Source organism: Lissotriton helveticus, chromosome 6, assembly GCF_964261635.1.
Source record: "Lissotriton helveticus chromosome 6, aLisHel1.1, whole genome shotgun sequence".
Classification (NCBI taxonomy): Eukaryota; Metazoa; Chordata; class Amphibia; order Caudata; family Salamandridae; genus Lissotriton; species Lissotriton helveticus.
This window is the reverse complement of record NC_136067.1, coordinates 1,313,366,209-1,313,387,424: the sequence shown is the minus strand read 5'-3', so window position 1 is coordinate 1,313,387,424 and position 21,216 is coordinate 1,313,366,209. Positions and strand designations below refer to the sequence as shown.

The 21,216-nt window shown below is 42.7% G+C and overlaps 1 protein-coding gene across 3 annotated transcripts in view; it reads right to left on the bottom strand.

The window, feature by feature from the left end:
* Positions 1-614: 614 nt before the first annotated feature.
* LOC144763448 (F-box only protein 5-like) overlaps positions 615-21,216 on the bottom strand; it is a 61,679-nt gene continuing 41,077 nt past the window's right edge. For 2 of the 3 annotated variants that reach the window (XM_078649046.1, XM_078649047.1), the window contains exons 2-5: positions 9,684-10,383; positions 8,534-8,624; positions 7,022-7,201; positions 1,083-1,482 (exon numbers count right to left, since the gene is read on the bottom strand). In XM_078649046.1, the coding sequence (XP_078505172.1) occupies positions 1,228-1,482; positions 7,022-7,201; positions 8,534-8,624; positions 9,684-10,383 (1,226 nt within the window). In that variant the 3' untranslated portion in view covers positions 1,083-1,227. Of the gene's footprint in view, positions 1,483-7,021; positions 7,202-8,533; positions 8,625-9,683; positions 10,384-12,702; positions 12,852-21,216 lie in introns of those variants that run through there. The other variant, XM_078649048.1, reaches the window with a different exon arrangement.

Sequence of the window (21,216 nt, the reverse complement as noted above, 5' to 3'; positions counted from 1 at the left end):
ATAACAAAGCCTCTTTAGTACCCTGGAAAGCTTCTCTTCAAAATGTACTCATATGGTCGGACGAGAGCTCTGCTGTAAAGCCAGACCTAAAAGATGGGACGCTGGTTGGGTCGAAGGAGTAATCTGTGCGTGTACACCAAACCTCTGAACAGAATCCTATAGATCTTGGGTTGCCCGTGGATATGTATGCTGACACCTACCAAGGCTTTCTATAAGGTGTATGGTTCTTTTGCACGATTGCTTAAAATCATTGGAAACCATACAATGACATAAAGTACTAAAACCATTTAGAAGAGCAGTGCAAGTAGCTTAAAATAGGTCATAACTGACATACGAATAATGGTCATGGAAATCTCTACTAAAAAGTAGTCACAAGAGAAAGTAGGATTACAACGCAAGAGTTAGACTAACAGCAAGTGCAGCGTATGTAAGCAGACATTATGAACCCAATGCCTAGTTTTAAGCATATGCGGTCACAACTATTTTAGTAGCATTGACTGAGAAACAAATCAGACTCCCTGAAAAATCTTCCTCCTTGACCAAAACTTCCATTGATGAATGCTTGATTAATGTCTCAAACACAAATATTGGCTACAGGTGCACAATGAGACATGTGAAGTTAAAGTGTTTAATAATTTATTTTATGGTGCAAAAGAACATTCTGCAAAAACCATCAGAACAAAGACAACATGTTCATATTGAATTCATAAAACTGAATTGCAATAGTACATTTATCAACATACACATGTAAAATATTTACAAGCGCCCATTTGCTCCAGGAAAAATCTGGAAGCTAATCAGCATAGCATACACTAAGTGTGCCTTTCTTTTGCTTGTGATGTAACCGCCCAGGAGGTTTTGGCTGGAACAGGGGGTACAAAATCGAACTTCAGTAACAGACATTTCACAGAATCCTTCTACTAATACTGTTGCACTTTAAAAAGGCTGTAACCATCTTAAAATCAATCCACCAGCACCTGGCCGACTTTTTTTGAACACCAACAGCCACATACTACTACAAACCAAATTAATTTAATTTTCAGCAGAGACCAGATGGTCCTTAAAATTGAGGTAGAACACCAATTTAACAACTTAAAGTTAAAATTAGAGCGAATTGCACGTATAAACAGTTTTCTTTTTAAAAATAGAACAGTTACATCACAACATCGTTGAACGGACTGACCCAATGATTTAGCAAAGACAGCAGCAGTTTCAGTCCGCAGTTAGTCACAACCGTCGCAAGTTCTGTTTGCTTTTTTTGCTTCCTGGCAGTGGTCCATGTCTGGCATGGTTAGATGTGTCGGGTCTGCTGCTCATACAGTCCTTTGAAAAGTGGAACTTACAGTGGCACTTTGTGCAAAAGTCAAAGCCACAGCTATCCCTACTGCATGTAGCCCTATGCATGTAAGAGTCATATTTTGCAGGGGACAGACAACTGACGCAAACTTTAAGGCTCTCATCATTTTTTAAGGATTTTGCCACCTGAAAAGAAAACAAAACCATGAACATTAGCAAAGTATCAAACAGCTCCATTACAAATATTTAAAGACTGCATTGCGTATATATGGATAAACTATTTCACCAAGTATTCCTCTGAACCTTTAGCTAGTTGAACATCGAACCTGAACCGTGCCACAAGGAAGCTACAATACCATAAATGAATTTTACACAAGCCATAGTACTAGAATATTAATGCTTACATAATATAGCCCAAACGTGTCCCAAACAGTTGGGAAACATGAAGTCCTTTTAATTAAATCTACACGAAGTGAAACTATATCTAGTACAACATTTATGTCAGACTATATAGATAGGATTGTCCGACATACGAGCACTCCATCGGTATGTTGTAACTCCAAAATATGTAGGTGTCAACATTAACTGCTCAGAAGTACAGCCTAGGATGTTTGAGTTAAGACGATAGTAAAATAAAGGTGGTTTAGATGGACAGTTGTAACCCATTAATACATGGAATTCTGCAATCCCTGAATAAAACAGTCACTAGTTTCTTCATAGAGAATCGGTGACTTGTGACCCACCACGTTGCCAGTTAAAAAAAAAAAAATATTCCAGAACTCTCCCATTAAGAAGGTTATTGCAGTCAAGTTCTGATGTCAATTTTTACAGCCACAGCAAGCAGCAGGGGTCATAAAACATGGCCGAAATCTGCCACGGTGCAGTGGCTGTGAAGAGTGGGCGGAGCCACGTCGGCCAACAGATGTGCACAGCACTACGGAGGTAGTGCTCGCGACAACCGTTGGCCGACAGAAGCAGCGAACAGGTTAATGCAACAAATGGAACATAGCTTCTCTTCAAATTTAATAGCTTATGACAAGCAGAGAATGTATTTTTTGCACTCTACAGATAAGTGCTGGAATCTTTCTACATATGACGAGCTACTGCAGCTTTTACAATCGACCTGCACTGAACGGTTTACAAATCTGCTTGCAACAATTATTTAACAGGGTTTTGATGTTCCATTTTGCACTTTTTTATTCAAATTTGTAAACATGCTTGCTCTCAAAAGAGAAACAGCCAGGTTTTTAAGTGGTCTGTGGGGGAGGTTGTGTGACCATGTATATGTGATATTCTGCCTCGTTACTCTATATGGTTATGGAACTCCTCCATGACTTGCAATATCATACGACAAGGTGTACCCCCTTTATTGCTTACATACAAACTATTTGGTTTAAAGTATTTTCAGTGTAGTGACATTTGAGAGGAATAAAAGCTGTAGGAAATATTTCACACAGCTAATAAATGAAGTTAAAATGGCCAATGCTGGCCTATTCAGTTTTCTTAATTTGCACTATGTGGGAAGGGCCCTCGCCAGTCCCCGCCCTCGGTGACTTAGCAAATAGAACAGGCCACTGGATAAGACCTCGCTGAGAAATGGTTTGTCAGTCAAGGTTTGAGTCTTTAATTTAATAAAGGATAATGAAAAGAATAAGAAGAGCAATAAGGATTTTGTTAGGCAGAATGGGATGACTTAAGGCAGGGGTGGGTTTAGAGCAGCCCAAGAGAAGGAAGGCTGTTGGAGTAGCTAAGACTGTTTGGGGGGGGGGGGGGGGGGGGGTGGAATGGGGACACAAATGAAAGAATCAGTAATATTAGAGTAGGCACCAGCAGAGCATTAAGCGGCTCTGGACGTGAAGAAAAAAGGGAGACTAATGGCAGATTTTCCTTCAAGGGAGCAACCCAATCAAATGTCAGTATCTTAATGGAGATTGCATGATGGGAAGTTTTTTTGGAGGGGGCTGAAAGATTGGTTATCAGTGGTGGTCCGCGTAATGATTTTGTTGAAAGTTTGGATTATGAGGACGGCAGCGAGGAGCTTTTGGTGACTTGAGAGCATAGGAATGAGAGATCATATTGAAAGGTACGATTGCATAGAAAAGAGGGTAATGGAAAGCTTTACCAGGGCAAAAAAGTGTTGTAGAGAATGTTAAGGATCAAAGAAAGATTAAGGAGAAAAATATGAAAAAAGTAATGCGTGATAAAGAATCAAAGCGAAAAAGAAAACAGGAGAAAGATTAGAATCCAAATAAACGGTTATATGATATTGCAATGCCTTTAGGATCTCATTTATCAGAGAAAAAGTACAGAATAGGGAAGCATGAATTTATAGCTGTGTTTAAGCTGTTACAAAGACACCATCAAAAGAAGGCTCCAAAGAAGAGTAGCATGAGTTAGGTAGGAGGCCAAAATATACCAAGAACAATGGAGACCCGGACATCCGCATTTTGAATTTCTGCGAGTATTAGAGACAGTATGCATTCGCAACTTAAGTATAAATGCACATGTATAGACATAGATAGGTGGGCGGCGTTTACTCTGAATTATAGCTTTAATGAAGGTCATCCACCCAGGCTCAAGCCACAACTCATAGCAAGGGGTTTACCAATTACTGATTGGCCTTTTCAGCATCTTCCCACCGAAGCCAGGGCAGAATAGTATGGAAAGCGACTGTTATAGGCAGCGGCGTGTAGGAACTCTAATACTCCAATAGTTTTTTGCATGGGCCATCAAGGACCTAGGCGAAGATGATGGGTGGATGATCTAGAAATCAGCAAAAGTTGCAGATATAGTTCAACAAAAACTAAACTCAGAGATAAAAGGCAGACAGGATTGCAGGACATTACAAAAATTATTAGTTTGCCCCTTTAGGTGCTTTGCCAAAAAAGGGTTCAGGTGAATATAGACTGATGCACCATTTAGAATGGCCAGGGTGACATTCTGTAGATGATTGGATTTCTCAAGCAGATTCTGTGCATCTTACGCATCAGTAGATGCTTTCAAGTTGGTAATAGCAGGAAAAGCAACATAAATTGGTAATGTTATTTACAATCAGCATTCCGACTTATTACTAATACATCCTTCTGATTTTGAACTGCTGGGCATGCAGTTTGGCTGTGCCTTTTATGTAGGCAAAGTCCTTGGAATGGAATGTTTAGTTTCATGTGCTCTGAGATATTTAGCAATTTTTTGCATTGGTTTCTTCATAAGTAGGCAGCTGCTTGAAAGCTTTACAGAATTTTGAATATATGGCAAAATAACTTGGTCTACCATTGGCTTCAGACAAAACAGAGGGGCCAAGTACAAGACTTACATTTCTAGGTATTGAAATAGATACTACAAAAATTATAGCTAGGCTACCATTGGCAAAATTTGGAGATGCGGTCAATTTTGCTTTGGAGGATTGTTGGGGAAAAATTGAACCCAGGGAAGATGCAGAAACTATTAGGATACTTCCATTTTGCGTGCAGCGCAGTCAGAGCTGGAAGAACTTTTTGCAGACGCCTTGGCAAGTCTAGGTCGGGAGATTATTTACCTTATCATAGGATAAGAATTTACAGAGCTATTAGAGAAGACCCGACTACTCGGATTAAGTTTGAGGATTTCAATGGCGTCTCATTTCTTGAATGAAGATTCAGATCTACTCCAATGCCTCCGGTTCTGGTATATTCTGGGAAGGGCCTCTGGGTGCGGAAATTTGAATATAGCACTTGTTAACAAGGTTGTAGAATAGCCGTTTTAGAGTTATTCGCTTTGGTTGTTGCCTTGTACATGTGGGGCAAAGAGTTTCATTATAGGCGATTTCAGTTGAATGTGGACAATTTAGCTGTAGTAGAGCTAGTTAAAAAGCGAGAGACTCTAGTACTTAAACTTTTACAAGCTTTTATGCTGAAATGTTAACAGCTTAACGTGGTTTTCAAACCTATGTACGTGTCAGGCAAAATAAATATAGCAGACGCTGTCTCGTTTCCATTGGCAGAAGTTTCACTTCCTCGCACTGGATGCAGAGAACAGCAAGACAGATCCTGCAGAAATTTTGGGCCTGGGTGATTTAAGATAGTCGAGCTTGTAGAAGAGTCTTTAGTTGCATCCACAAGAAAAAGTTAACAGAAAGCACGGAAAAAAATTCTTCTTTTATGTTAACATGGAGTCTTGCAAAGGAAATCGTGTCAAAACGGGAGCAGATTATCTACAGTTGAATTGCATTGGATACCGAAAGGCTCGTCTCACCCCTCTATTTCAGGAAAATTAGCAGGTATCTCTTTGTATGGACAGCTATGGTGGGGACATGATCCAGTTCACAGTGTTTGTTAGGAAAGTTTTAAAGGGGTGGAGTAAGGAACAGAATAAAACACTGTTAAGAAAAGCAGTGACAATCTGTTACAGCAGTTGCTATTGCAATTAGCATTGTGTCGTAAGAGTCTGAAACATTTAGGCTATGCATTTTTTTTTGGGGTGGGGCGTTTAGAGCATCAGTTACTAGGTTTACGAGGGCAGGCAAGTATGCAAAAAAACGTTTTGGAACAAGATCGAATACACGTTTGGTCGAGAGCATCTAAAACCGATCAATTGGGTAGAAGTAAATGGGTAATGTTTAACGGGTGGTGCTGAATGTTGTTGCCCAGTGGAATAAAGAAATTTCCCAAAAAATGTTACAACAGCAACATTTTCCTGTAAATGGTAAAAAAATGTGACTATTTAAAAATGTATTCGCTGTATTATGAAAAACATTGATTCACCTGGGTAAAGATGCTAGGAGTTATGAAACATTCTTTCCAGATTGGGGCAGCAACTAAAGGTCGGCAAGATTGGGCAGGTCTTGGACAGACATAAGGAGTATAGGGAGATGGAAATCAAAATGTTGTGAAAAAAAACAACCACTTCTTGAAAACATGGCTAACCCTTTACTTTAGTTTAGATTGTGTTCATGGGCCGGTAGATCTAAAAATGAATACCAGAATAGAACATTCCAACATAAAATGGGCAGCCTTGTATGCAGGACAGAAAATTTATGGCAGCTCATGGACTCCCACGTTCCAGACATGAGTGGTATGGAAAGGAAAAAGTAAGACGTGCTGGTAAGAGTCTGTTGCCTATTTTAGGAGAACTATGCTCGATTAGAGGAGGTCCTGATAGAGCAAGCATAATATTTGTTGGAAATAAGGTAATTGGTTGCAAAATTGTGGAATGAGAAACCGGTGTTCTGGCAAAACACTTCAGTGCAATGAGATGATTACATTATGGTTTGGGCAGGAAAACTCTGGTTTCCCGGGTGGCCGGTGACAGTCTGGAGCAGGCGTATCCATCTTCTTGGGAGATTTGGGAGGACGACAGAGTACAGGGGATGTAAAGAGTAAACAATGCGGCTTTGAACAACACTAGAGCAGATTGCTTGGGGATGCTCGATTGGGGGAGATAGTCAGATTGGGTCATGCAAGGAAAAGGCAGTGTAGGAAGAATGGTGAAAGGTGGAAGAACATTGTTTTTACTTGAAGCAATATTTAGAAAATTAGAGAGGGTGGGGCGAGTGTTTAGACTTATGTATTGCTTTCGGGCAGTTAAGCAACAGCCTTGGACAATTTGCACACCAACATAACAGTGCAGGCACAGACTTTAGAGGCCACTTCTGTGCATCTTAACCCAACCCCACCTTTTCTACTCCAACATGTTGAGTAGTATTGAAATTCTCGCAAAGCGAAACACATTTAAAGCAAGTCCAATTTACCTCTATAAATTGAGTATGACGACTGTACTGCACAGTTTCCTCTGTATTCTGCGTATGCCGTGTTGATTTTTTAGAAGACTTCGATTTTGGACTGGTGGCTTTTTGAACTGATGTCAATGCTGCACGACATACAGCATAAGTTCTTGTAGCAGCATCTGGTGACAATTTTGCACTGTTAGCCTGTTTTCAAAAAAGGACAGTAGCATTAATATTTATTAAATAAACAGAGCACACAAACCACAAAAATTTTAAATGTCATCCCATATCTTGCGGAAACAAGTGGGGCAGTCAGAAGTACAATACAAACTATTGTGTGAATGCAGCAAAAGAAATACGGGTAAACTGACAACTGATCAATTTTCTGGAATATTGAAAGGATTTTACAAGCACAATCTGCTTCCAGTTATCTCCACCTGAGAAAAAGATCCCACTTGCATTCCAAAATGGACAATTGCTCAATATTTGCAGCACCTTTCTAGAAAAATGCATGATATCAGTTGTTTATTAACAGACTGGTGGTTGGCACCCAGCTAGCTTCCACAGCATTGCATAAACAGAACCTCCTGCATTAATGCAGGTGGGCCTGCACTAACTCCTTTCATCCTGTTTGCCCTCCCCAGGCACTGCTCAGTCTCCGGGCTTCTGCGCCGACTTCACTGCATTCTATGGGCTTCTAGTTGCACATACATGAATCTGCAGTGATCCCATTAACCAACAAAGGTTTCATAGCAAAAGTGCACCTCCCACTGATCAAAAAAATAAATAAATCACCTTTACATTCCAAGGGACCTGCTCTTACTCCCCCACCACAAGCACAACCAATAGACGACTGCACCGGCAGAGTTGGCCTGGGGTAGGAGTGCGCTACTTATTCAACCACCCAAATGACTTCTGTTTCTGGTCACTGCTGGCTGAGACTACTCTTCCAGTACACAATACCTCCCAGTACTCATGCCTCCTTATTTCTTTTTTTAGGTTTGACGTTAGCAGGGGTGCAGGTAAGCCAGGTTAGTTTATTCAACTTGCCTAAAGTAGCTGGTGGCGAGAAAGGCATGTATTTAAATGTTTCCTAAACTGTATCAGGACTATTAAAATGTTTAGAAACAATCAAAATGTTGTTGCTTTCTGTCCAAGAAAGATTAGGTATATTTGGGAAGGAGTGATACCCTTGGCATGGTGCTCAAGGAGATCAGTTTACTATTTCACAAGGACATAATGTGCCACCTGAATATAGCATATCTAGAGGCAATCTCATACACAGCAAATTAGTACAACAGAAAATGGTAAAGGCTTTGGGGTATGGTTGCTCCTCCTTTTGTCGTGATTTTTCTTTATAGTAGCGTCATGAATTTGCCTCAATGCCAGGTGGTCACCTTATCAACACAAGTTCAGCATATCCATTGTACATTCTGCACACTTCGGCTAAATGCAAATGTCAACTTGAAAATGTTTAGGCAAAGGAAGAAACGGGACATTTGTACATAAGTACGTATGTAAGAACAGAATACTTACAATGACCGTTTCAAGCTTGGTTAGATATAACGGGAATGCCCACTTATCAGCTGTTAACAGGTTATTCCAGGTTCTGCTTACACGTGCCACGCTATTCAAAGAGGGACAACAAAAAAAACACAAAAGCAAAGTCTTAATACAGGAATTTTGTCTGGCAGATGTTAGAAATTAAGACTCACTAGTGTACCCATATAATGACACTTTTCCAATCACGTTGCAGGGCTGCACTCTAGTTGTCAGGAAACAAGCCTTTGCCAGTTCTAAAGTTAATTAACTAAATCTTATCACTAGAACTTTCCTTTTGAGGCATACTGCACTCCCGCTAGACCATTTTCCCTTTTACAAATAGCTAGTGGATCTAGTAATATTACCATGCAAGCCCAACAAATACTTTGGGCATATTTATGACGCAGTGCACCACCTTGCTGTGCGACAGTGAAAGAGCAGGAATGTGCCGTATTTAACAAAATACACATTCTTGCCCTTTCCTAGTGCATAATTTGCCGCCTAGCACCAACGCAGGCACTCCTGCACAATGGTGCAGGAAGGGGCACCTTCCTGCACAAAAACAGTCCTTTTCTTCTTTCTATGGCAGCACAAATAGAAAAAGAAAACTAGGATAACTAAACATTTTGCCTTGTTTGGGCGCATTCCCAGGTCTACCACCTACAAGGATTTATCAAAATCCATGGGTATTGCATGGAAACAGCCACGCACCAACCATGGAAAGCCTTGCCGGCAGAGTGCCAAGTAACGCTTCATTTTAAGCTGCGTTACTCCCAATTTATCAAGCGACTCAGGGCCAAAGAAGTTGGCCTTGTGTGGCTTGATAAAAATTGCACTTAAGAGTTGCGGCACACTCTCGTCCTGCAGCATACTGCAAAACCGACACCCTTTTGATAAAAGCCACCCTTCGGGTATTACCTAATAGATGACCAGTTACACACCAGTATTACTTGACACAAGGCTTAATTTTAGCTTAATCCTCAACAGGCAAGCTGCAGGAACACAACTTTTCTAAGTAACAAGCATTCCAAATGTTAAAGTAAGCGGCTGAACTGCCTTCTAAAAATGAATATGTGCGCTGGTAAAAGTACCACCGCAAAAAGTACACGTTAACAGTTTGCCGACCAGACAGAAGTAAACTTACTTAATTAAATCCATATCACCAAGATGTCTTAAAATGTGTGCCACAAGGTGTCTGAAATCCCTGAGGAAAAGTTCGCCCAGAATATCCATTTGATCCAAGCCCATTTTTCTCCCAATTACATTCTTTAGTCCAAAATTTTTCTGGGAAGTCACAGAGTCCACAACATGCCAATCCAGCTTTGCATTCCTCCTGAAACTCTTTTTCAAAGTTGAGCACACAACCTCTTCAAAACAGACAATGGGTAAATTAGGTTTCAGGAGTTGATGTGGAGACTGACTATGCAAGCGAGTTGGAGTATCATCCAAAGAGATATCTCCAAGAAATGCACCATCCCCAGTATCTATTAGATGACTGTTCAGCAAGGAATTATATCCACTGTCTTCTTGGAATTCACTACATTCAAGATCCAGGGATCTATACACATCGTTCCCATTCCGAGAAGTCGCATTTTGATTTTCTTTGTCGTATTTTAGCTTGCATTCATCTTTACTGTCTAAAGCCCTTGCAGCCACAGAATCCAAGTCACTGTATGTGTGCTGCTCTTTTAGTTGACCAGCACATGGCTCTTCCTTGTAGTCTATGGTGGAGAAAACTTCCAATTTTGTGTCCGTTGGAGGTTCATGCTTTTTTGGAGATAGTCTGGTAGCGACATCACTTAGGTGGCACTTCATCTTGAAAAGGCGGTAATTTTTATAGTATCCTGAAAAGAAGACAAATGTGTCAAATGCTGTTTCATATATTTTAGCTGAAAATATAATCTACAGCCAAAAGCAAGATGGCTTAACAGTTTTCATAATTTAGCAAATAAGCTCAGAGACCATAGCTCAAGCTGGTTCAAATGACAAGGCTGGATAACGTAGCAGGCATAAGAGTCGCGACTACAGGAAGCCTCCAGACTGTGCACACGAGCGATTACATGGTTACTAGCACGAAGAGCATGCTTTTAAGGAGAACTTAAATGACATTGTCAAGCACAGCCATATGCGCATGCGATGCACATCCCAGAGCCTTTCGCTCAAGAGTCAGGCCAACAAAGCAGTCTACTTTAAGATTACTTAAGCTCTGTAGTTAAACCCCGCTCTTAATTGTGCAACATGAAAGCCCCAACCCCATTACAACGCCACCCCCCCAAAATAGTTGAAATAGGATATCCACAGTTGCAATAATTTTAATAGTGACCTGGAGATAAAACTCCTATGCACTTTTATTACCATCCCAATGCTGGGTACTAAGCATGGTAGTCCTATTTGACAAAGGGTTACTGCATATATACAGATCACTATGCAAGCATTATCCTTTTAGGCAACTCTACCTCCACATCAGGCTCGGAGCCGTCTGATGTTTCTGACGAACCAAATAAACAACAAATAACAGCAGTGACCACCTTGCAATGGGGGCTGTCTTTCTGCAATAAATGGTGAAACACAAAAATTGCTGGGCCAAATATGTGTAAATATTGTGCAGTCTGGGCCTTTCTGCGTCAATATCCTGGCATGTCACTGTAGCCCCAAAGAATAAGTAACGTTTAAGTTGTTAATGAGAGGAGTCATGCAGACATGTATCCGACCGGGACCAGTTCACATAACCCTTATTGTCAAAAGGCGCGAAGCATATTTTTGTTAGCAACACTCCTAGAATGACCGATATCAAGCGAGTATTGAGAACTGACGTGATAGTAAGCGTGATGGGTTGCTTGCCACAACCAATGCTCTAGAAACAAAACGTATACAAGAACATAAAGACCTACGTGCCAATCTGTGCCCAAAAATGCTTTTAAAATATGGATATCTTCGGGCACCCTACTAACAGCGGGAATGGGGCGACACATTTAAACCGTGTCCTGCCATCGGAACGGCTAAGCTACTTCGAAAACTGCAGGGTGACATGATGGGCCCATCGAAAAGGGACACTGCCATATCAGAGGCTGCCCTTGTAAAAAAGATTTACACGGGCGGCAAATGCATCGGGGCTTCAAGCCTGGCAGCGAAGGCCAAGTCACTCCCTTGTAGATGGCATCATAATTTATTTTAACAATTAAGAGTTTAAATAAATAGATTATTAAACAGTGTCATATTTACTATTTTTGGGGCACTTTCCACTAGTTTCCCAACAAGGCAAAAAAAATACCGAACTCCTCTGAAAAACCTTAGGGCTGGGACTTTTGGGTGTACTCTACCTCAACAGGGGCGCTCTATAAAAAATATATTACAACTACATCTTGAAGCAGACCCAGTTGAAGGACTGCCACGAGACGCCGCCATCAGCTTCTGTCTTTGGTGTTTAACGCTGGCGGATACCAACGCCCGGCACGCACTGCGCCTAGAAGGGCGCGGAAGCCAACAGCCGGGCGTACGTATCTAGATTGTCTTCCAAGCCCCCTCGTACCAGAAAGGCCGACACTCAAATGAAACTTTCTTAAGACCGCGAAATTATTTAGCATTCCTCAGCAGCCGCTTCCTGCTCTTAGCGCCATTACCAGTCACGGGACTTGGTCTACAGGGGGGCTGGGGAGGGGGCACGGATAAAGGAACAAAAGAGTCATCCCGCCGCCCCCCCCCCATACACGTTCACACGGGTAGAAAGCGGCACCTGACTCGCCACTGCTTCGGACCCCATCTACACTACCCGCCCTTTTGGCGCAGGGTCCTTTGTTTCACAAAAACATACCGGCTGCCCTCCTACAACTCTGCGCTTGTCAGACTCGCCAGGCACAAACAGCAGCGATAAAGGCGGTAAGTTCAACCTTAAACAAGTTAACAATACCCCATACCCCATTCCATGGAGGGTGACTCTGGTAAAGGGAGTCTAGAAATTCTACCCCCTTTGCTGGATAAGGCTTGCTATTGAGAATATTATAATATCTCTCACACACCGATGGCAGTGCTGTTCAGATTTGGACGATTTTAAACCCCCATCCAATACCGACTACAACGAAAGGATTGTGTGTGGTGGGAGGGGGGGTCGCTCTATTCATACCGCTACACATCCCCTCACTCAACTCCGCAGTCCCGCTACCTACCTCTGACACCTGCTGCTCGCCTCTCATAAGTTTCTGCGGACTCCGGACAAGCCGACGAATATGTTAACTGGAGAGCGCGGAACGCGGGTAGTCTACAATGTGATCTGTGTGGAGCAGTAAAAAGCGCCAGCTGAGAACTCTTTAAAACACCTTTGAATTTCGTATCCAAAAGTCCTCATAACCAATCAGGAGAAGGCGGGAGGGCTGGAAGGCATAAAGCTACCAATCGAAATGCTCCAAAAGTCAAGCCGGTGGCGGTAGCCAACCAGCGCTGGCCTGGAAGGCGCACAGGACTATGGGCAAGTACATAGAAGGGCTCATAGGGACATAAAAGACGGACAACCATAGAAGAACAACAATTCCTTCCTGTTACTGAAAGAGACTCTCCTGGCCAATACTACTCGTATACCATTCGGTCCGACCAGTAAAACTGTAAATGCATGTAAATAAACGTGTAAAAATACAATATCGTTAGTCACGATAAACATAATACTGCAATTAACTGCTCTATAACGGATATCATCCCGGTCGCCTTTTTAATTGTATACAGAGAACGCAATGATTTGAAGCAAACTAAAACTCTTCCAAGATGGCCACCAAACACTATGCATTAGACAGCTAAGAGAGACTAGTCCTAGCGCCTGAGTACGCATTTAGAGCAAGACGGCTAACTAAGCGCATACCTGTAAATGTGTACTGAGTGTGATAAAATAACTTCATTGATTTGCTTCTTAGTAAAGCAGGTTTTAGCAGGGCCAATGGAATTTTGCGGCAGGGAAGGACCAAATTATGTGGCAGGGGTTGAGTAAATTATGCAACAAGAAAAGCCAAATTATGCGGTGCATTTTGTGGTAGTATTACTTTATTATTTCGTCATTTTTACACTGCCTGGGCATTGATTATGTGGCAAACATAAATATGCAAAAAAAAAAAAACGCAGCCACACAATTGGATAATTCCAGTGCCCCTGGTTTCAAGCAAAAGAAATCCAAACTATATTTTTTTGCTGTAAAAATAGCGAGCCTCTAATCTAAGTCAGAACATTGACATGTATGGGTTAGTTATGTGCATTCACGTAGGTTTTAACTATGTAAAACCTTTTTGGATTCTACGTTGACTGAAACAGAGTGCAGATTTGCATCAGTATAATAAGGTGGAAAAATCCCTAAATTCATAGTTGGAGCAAAGCCTTTGTTGTGGCCTGCCCATAAAAGCAGTCCCATCTACTAGGACGGTCCAGTCACGAGCGTGCAGGCAGAGGCGCAACTAGAGTCAAATTGGGGGGGGGGGAGGGGGGGGTAAGAAAAAGTTTCAGGGGGGGCTGAATCTTTAGTCAATCGGCAGAGTCGAGCTGCAGGGGCTCTTAGAAGGGGTGAAACAAAAACAAAGCTCCATTAACACGCACAAGGTCTTTTAAAGACCTGTGAAGTGCTCAGGTTGTGGCTGTGATTGGGCCCAGGAAGTATCTCATCCCGGGCTGCCACACACGACGGGGAGGGGGGGCTGAAGCCCTTTGAGGCCAATGGGTGGTGCGCGCCTGAGTGCAGGCAATATACTTTCATGTCTGAGAAGTGGGAAAGCATAATTGTGGCATTTGCATAGTTAAAGTATTTATGAGCAAAGTGTGATTTACATTGCTAAAAAACATGTGCATGCTAATAACTTAATTTGCAGTAGGTGACCACATTTACCCATTGTGAGCACATTTTAGAAGAGGCAAGAATTTACTGAGTGTTTCAAACATATTTTTCTCAAGGCTGAATTTAGCTGTCCTAGACTGAATAATTTATTAAGTAACAGTTGTGTCCATATGTAACGGACACTGTAATCACAAAATCATATGTAGTATAATAGTGAGAAATTCTAATGTCCTGATGTATCGACCTCCCAAAAACATGCCGCACTTCCTTTCAGCCTTTATGGACCTACTAGCCACATTAGCCGTCAACAACTCGGCAGTCCTGGTACTTGGCGATTTTAATTTTTGGCCATCTGATCCGGCAGAAGACGCCCCTTCCAAAGACTTTACAGAATTACTTCTAAGTTTGAAGTTTATATCCCACATCCACATCCCTACCCATACCCAGGGCCATATATTAGACCAATTTTGGTCCCTCAACATCCCTATCCATACCCCCACTGTTACCCCTTGCCTGTGGTCTGACCATCACTTAATCACTTTTTTTTTGGACTCTAGTCTGACCATCAAACCCCCCTTGCCAAAGAACACCTGGGCCCGTAACTGGGGCAAAGTCGATATCCCTCTACTCTGCTCCTCCCTATTAGTCTCTAGCCCATCCATAGAGAATCAGGCCATACCGCTTCAGGCAGAAACCCTTAATAAATGGCTATCTAACGCCTGTGATCAGGTGGCACCCCTAAGACGCACCAGAGTAAGACGCGCTCACGACGTCAACAAATGGTTCACCCCGGAACTCAAGGAGAAAAAATTGGCCACCCGACGTGCAGAACGGGCATGGAGACGCACGTACTGCACTGCTACCAAATCACTGTACTCTTCTATCCAGGCTGAGTACAAGAAAGCCATTCTTGATGCCAAAACCTGTTACTTTTCGAATAAAATCCTCCGGGCAGAGAACAAACCCAGAGAAATCTTTGCCACAGTTTTTGAACTGGCCTCTTCAGACCGAACCACATCCAAGCCAGTACCCTCCCAACCTCTGTGCGATTCTCTGAACAATTTTTTCATTAACAAAATCGTAGACATCAAGGCCAACATTCCTCCTCCCTCCCCAGCCTTCCTAAACCCTGATCTTCCTTTAAACACCTCCCACCTTGACCTTATAACCCTGCTGTCTAAAGACGCCCTCCTTTCCTTACTCCCCTGCGTCAAATCTGGATCCCCTTCCGACATCTGTCCGGCCTACATCTTACGAGACATCTTCCACACCTGCCCTATAACCCCCCTCACCTTTCTCAATGAGACCCTCAAGTCAGGTACCGTTCCTCTCAGCCATAAATCAGCCACCATCATTCCAATCCTGAAAAAACCAGGCGCAGATCCAACAGTGCTGGTAAACTATCGGCCGATTTCTCTCCTCCCCTACCTGGCCAAACTCCTCGAACAACATGTTACCAAAATCCTAAGGTCTTTCATCGAGGACAGCGGCTATCTCTCTCCACGCCAAGCAGGGTTTCGCCCTCTCCACTCCACTGAGAAAGTGGTGGTCTCTGTTTTAGACTCACTCAGAGAGGGACAAGATGTCAACCGCCCACAAGCACTGGTTCTTCTGGACCTATCGGCCGCCTTTGACACGGTGGACCACACCATCCTTCTTTCCCGTGTCGAGGCAGCTGGCATTGGAGGTCCTGCCCTTGCCTGGATCAGCTCATTTTTGAGCGATCGGTCACAGGCAGTCCATCTGGCGAACTTTTCCTCCGAGGCCCACAAAGTGCGATGCGGCGTCCCTCAGGGTTCTTCTCTCTCTCCCCTTCTTTTTAATTTATATATTTTTCCGCTTATCTTTGCCCTACAAAGGATGGAGGTCACGGTGTTTAATTACGCCGATGACCTCCAGCTCATTTTCAACCTCTCCGATTCCCCTGACTCTATTAACAACTTCCAGTCGGTGATGGTCTTTGTCAGGGATTGGATGAGTTTTAACCATCTTAAACTCAACCCTGACAAGACCGAGCTCCTCCTTACTGGCAGTAAATTTAACCCTTGGTCCCCCAGTTTCTGGCCCCCCTCCTTTGGTTCCCCTCCCTCTCCCTCTTCCTCTGTTAAGACATTGGGGATCACCCTCAATCAACAACTCACCCTACACTCCCAAATCAGCACAGTGGTTTCCTCTTGTTTCTTCACCTTACGCACCATTCGAAAAATTTCAAGTTTTTTTTCTTTCTCAGCCCTCAAACTGATCCTGATGGCCATGGTCCTCTCCAGGTTAGATTACGGGAATGTCCTGTACACTGGGGCCCCAGCATACGCCATTCGGCGACTCCAATTGGTGCAGAACCAAGCTGCCTGCCTGGTCTATGGTCTACCTAAATCTCACCACTGCTCTCCCCTTTTCAGATCCCTCCATTGGCTCCCCATTAGAGAAAGGGCCCTTTTTAAGATGGGTTGCATCACGTTCCAGGCCCTTGCGGGAACAGCCCCATCTTTCATTAGCTCCAAAATTAGACCCTATACCCCAAGCAGACAACTGAGGTCTTCCTCTCAATCCCTCCTGGTGGTGCCCAGGTTCAAGAAGAGCAGAGCGGGAGGCACTATGTTCTCCGTCCTTGCTCCACAATTTTGGAATTCTCTACCTTTCCAATTGAGATTAACATCATCCTACCTGGAGTTCCGCAGCACACTGAAAACCTATTTGTTCGCACAGGCTCTCAAAATTTAAAACTACACCCTTCCATTCAGGATTCACTCTCCTCTATAGCGCCATGAAACCGTCTGGTGTACGAGCGCTCAATAAATACTTTTAAATTCAAATTCAAATTAATTTAGTGAATGTATGAACCTTTTGTCTAAAATCCTATAAAAGTGTGTGATTTTTCAATGTCAGGGGAGTCCTTTTCCCCATTCTTAGAAGGCGAATCTCTGTCAGTTTTGTTTCTGGACGAACCTGAGTTCATGATTCTCTGTACATTGGGCATAACACATTGAATGAATTCCTAAGGGATTACCTGCAATTTGTACCTTTGTACTTCAAATATTTTTGAAGTAAAACTTTAAATTTAAGACATTCTCATCTGTCATTTTTAAATACCTTGTATGCCATTAAGAGACAAGGCACTACTTTATTTCCATTACAAGTGAGGCAGGACCGTCGGGGAGCACCAAAGCCCGTATAGGGACTGCAGTGCCCTCGGTCAGGGAAGATCAGTGCGCACATGGTGACCAAATTTGTGTGGGTTTGCGCAGATAGCTCTGCTAGCAGAGATGATGGTTCCGATTGGATCAGTCAAGAACTGATAGGAGTTCATCAGGGTGACCAGAATTGCAAAGTCAAATGGGAACCCACGTTAGGATGGCACAAGCCGGTCTCCCCCTGGGATTTTTTGCGCAGACGGAGCGGGCTACGGCATTTGTTTGGGTATTTTAGCGGAGGGGCGGATTTTGTAGAAAACCCATATATAGGGGAGGCTTGACGGGAAGGCGCTCAGTGTGGCGTCCGTGCCAAAAGGGGTAGAAGGACTTTCGCTGACCCACCCATTATATATATTTAAAAAAAATACAATTCTTCCACCCTAATAATGTATTTCACATATTATTTTGTATGTAGGCGCTTTTGGGGGATGGAGAGTCTGGAATGGCCTTATCCATCCCTCGGGGAGGTCCGGGGGGGGTCGGGGGAGAAGGAATAATGCAGGGGAGGAGAAGTGAAAAATGGAGCTTGCAATTACATGGGGTTGTTTCAAGAAAATTCAATGGATCTGTTTGGGGTCAAGTTTCGCAAAAGGTTGGCAGTTTATCGCCAACAGTCCCTGAACGCAGGCTCCCTCTTCGGAACCGTGGGATATCAGTGGTATAACGGAACCCAGACCAGAGGGAACCAACCTACGAACAAGCTCCTACACAGCCAGCAGTGCCAATAACACCAGATACACTACCGGTCTGTCTAATACTTGCGCCTCAGCACATTTCAGCCCCTCAAATCAGTCTGACAAGTGACTACTGCACGATGGTTGACAAATAATCCAGAGCTTCGTTTAAAAAGTCAAAAGCAGAACCCATCATCTCAGACTCTCCAATCAAAGCCAAACCAGATCTAAATAGCACAATGGACATGATTCTAAAGAAATTAGCCGAAGTAAACGACCATGCGAAATCGACTAAACAAAATACTGTTGCTATGCAGCTAGAACTCACCGCCATCCGGGCGGACAGGAATGTAATGAACTCCAAGATTACAGACGCAGAACTAAGAATAAGCGACGTTGAGGATGTGTCAACCCAAACAAGGAAAGAAGTTAAACACCTCCGAGAAGTCGCAAGCGACCTTAAAAGACACGCAGCTGAGTTGGAAGACCGAAACAGAAGGGGGAATATATGTATCTTCGGTATTCCGGAGGGCTCAGAGGATGCTGCGGGATCATGTGTGGCATTCTTGGAAAACTGGCTATCCATGGTCACTGGAATAAAATTCCAACATGGCTTAGAAATGGACAGGGCGCATAGGATTCCAACATTCAATTCTGCAAACAGAAAAGGAAATCGCCAAATAATATGTAAACCGTTACGCTACCAACACACGGAAGCTATCCTAACCTTCACCAGAAAAAACCACCAAGTATCTTGGGAAGGCCATCAAATCAACTTTACACAAGACTACTCCAAGGAAACCCTAGACACAAGAAAGGGATTCCTTATGCTGAGAGACAAACTAAGAGACAAGAACATCCAATTCTCATTTGCAGGCCCATCCAAATTCAAGATCTTTGAAAATGGCATATCATACTTCTTTACTAACCCCAAAGACCTAATGAAGCACCTGAAGCAGCTCCAACACAGGAAATGGAACTATCCACAGGGATCTCAAACAAACGGAAGCCTTGATACCCTTTGACTGTTTGAGACTGTTCTATCTCTCAGCTCAATGTCTTTGTACTTGTACTTGTACAAATCCTTAAATGCAGTACCTAGATGCAGAATACTACTAATCTGACGTATTCTCAGTTGCAGAGTTATAGAACAGGTTTTACACAAGGTTACATGTAAAGTTAAATGTTACAACACAATCTCTTGGGTAACAGTCACTTGAATTAGGTGGACAGTAGCGTAGTCCATTATCTTGATAGCACATGCTTTAACAAAGGTATTTTTGCTGGATAACAAGATAGTAAGATAGATAATTTAACTATATTTACCATGTGCGGTTATACTATTGAAGGTGTTCAAACTTAGTCATATGCTCCATTACTACACAGGTATGGACTTGGCACCTTTTCAATCTAATTTTTTAGATGTAATTAGACCCAGCTCAATACCCAGTTCAACACCCAGCCCAGTACCCTCCTAGGTGTCGGTAGACGGATCTGCCGTCACAGTTCCTGTTTCTAATTTTTTCAGGGGGAGGGGGGAGGGAGGGGTGGGGGGAGGAGGGACAGAGGGTTACAATATTTGAGGTTATTCTCTTTTTGTTTTATGTTAGTTTAAAATATTTTTTACATTATGTTGCTTCAGCAGATTTGCTCTACTCCCGATACGTGTTTAGTGACAGGGCCATTATGAACAATAAATTAAAACAGTCTTACCAGTTAAACCTCAACAGTATCCTAAGGAACCATTATGCAGACTTCGAGGGTGGTTCTATACATCCACTCACTAGACTACTCAGACTGATTGTCTCATTTAACAATAAAGAGTTTGTCTGATGTCGCAAGCTAAATTTATTGCAGAAGACCAGAATATTGTCTCCCTGAATGTGAAGGGACTTAACCATCCTGATAAACGTAGGAAAATATATGATTACTTTGCAAAAACCAAAGGGGATATTATACTCCTTCAGGAAACGAAATTATCAGAGGAAGATACAGGTTTCATTAAACACAACTGGATAGCGCATATCTCTTGCTCGCCTGCAGACCACAAGAAAAGAGGTGTCATTACCCTTATAGCCAGAAAATTCAACATTACCACTGTCTCACACACACATGATAACGAAGGGAGGATGTTAATAACACACTTGAAAAAAGGAGATGACTCAATACATGTCCTCAACGTATATGGCCTTAACTCCGATGAGCCAGACTTCTGGGAAAGGGTCTCAACTACAATAGGGAGCTTTCCCCAAGAGGACCTCATCATAGTAGGCGGTGACTTTAACCTACCTTTAGACCCCCTTGTTGACCGTCAGTCAAAATGTAGATACCAGCCCACACGTTCACATGAAGTGCTCCATAAACTTTGCTCATAGTTCAATCTGAAGGATTCATGGCGCCGTCAACACCCAGACACAAGGGACTATACATTCTACTCAGCCCCACACAATTCCTACACTACGATTGACTACATTTTAATTTCCGGTGCATTTAAACACCTCATAGACCAAACGGATATAGCCCCTAAACTAGTATCAGACCATTCCTGCATTAACACCAAACTAGCAGGTACCCATTCCATAATCCCTCTGAAAAGATGGCGGTTTAATGACAAGGTTTTCTCTAACTCAGCAGACAAAGAAGCGATTGTAAAAGCAATTCAGGACTACATCAAACACAACGAACTGCCAGACACAGACATCTTCACATTGTGGGACGCACTAAAGGCAACTATCAGAGGGATACTCATTGGTATCAAGGTGAAAATAAATAAAAACCTAAATTTAGAACTAGATACACTCGAAAAAGAAATTAAACTCCTAGTGTCCTCACATGCCGAGGCGATTGATAACAAAAATATCTTAGATCAACTTGTTAAGAAAAAATATCAATACAACAAAATAGTAAGCAAGAGAGCGGGAGTGTGGATCAACAAATTCAAGGCACTCAAACTTTGCGAGGGAAACAGAGCGGTCAAGTTGTTAGCCTTTTACCTCAAACATAAACAGA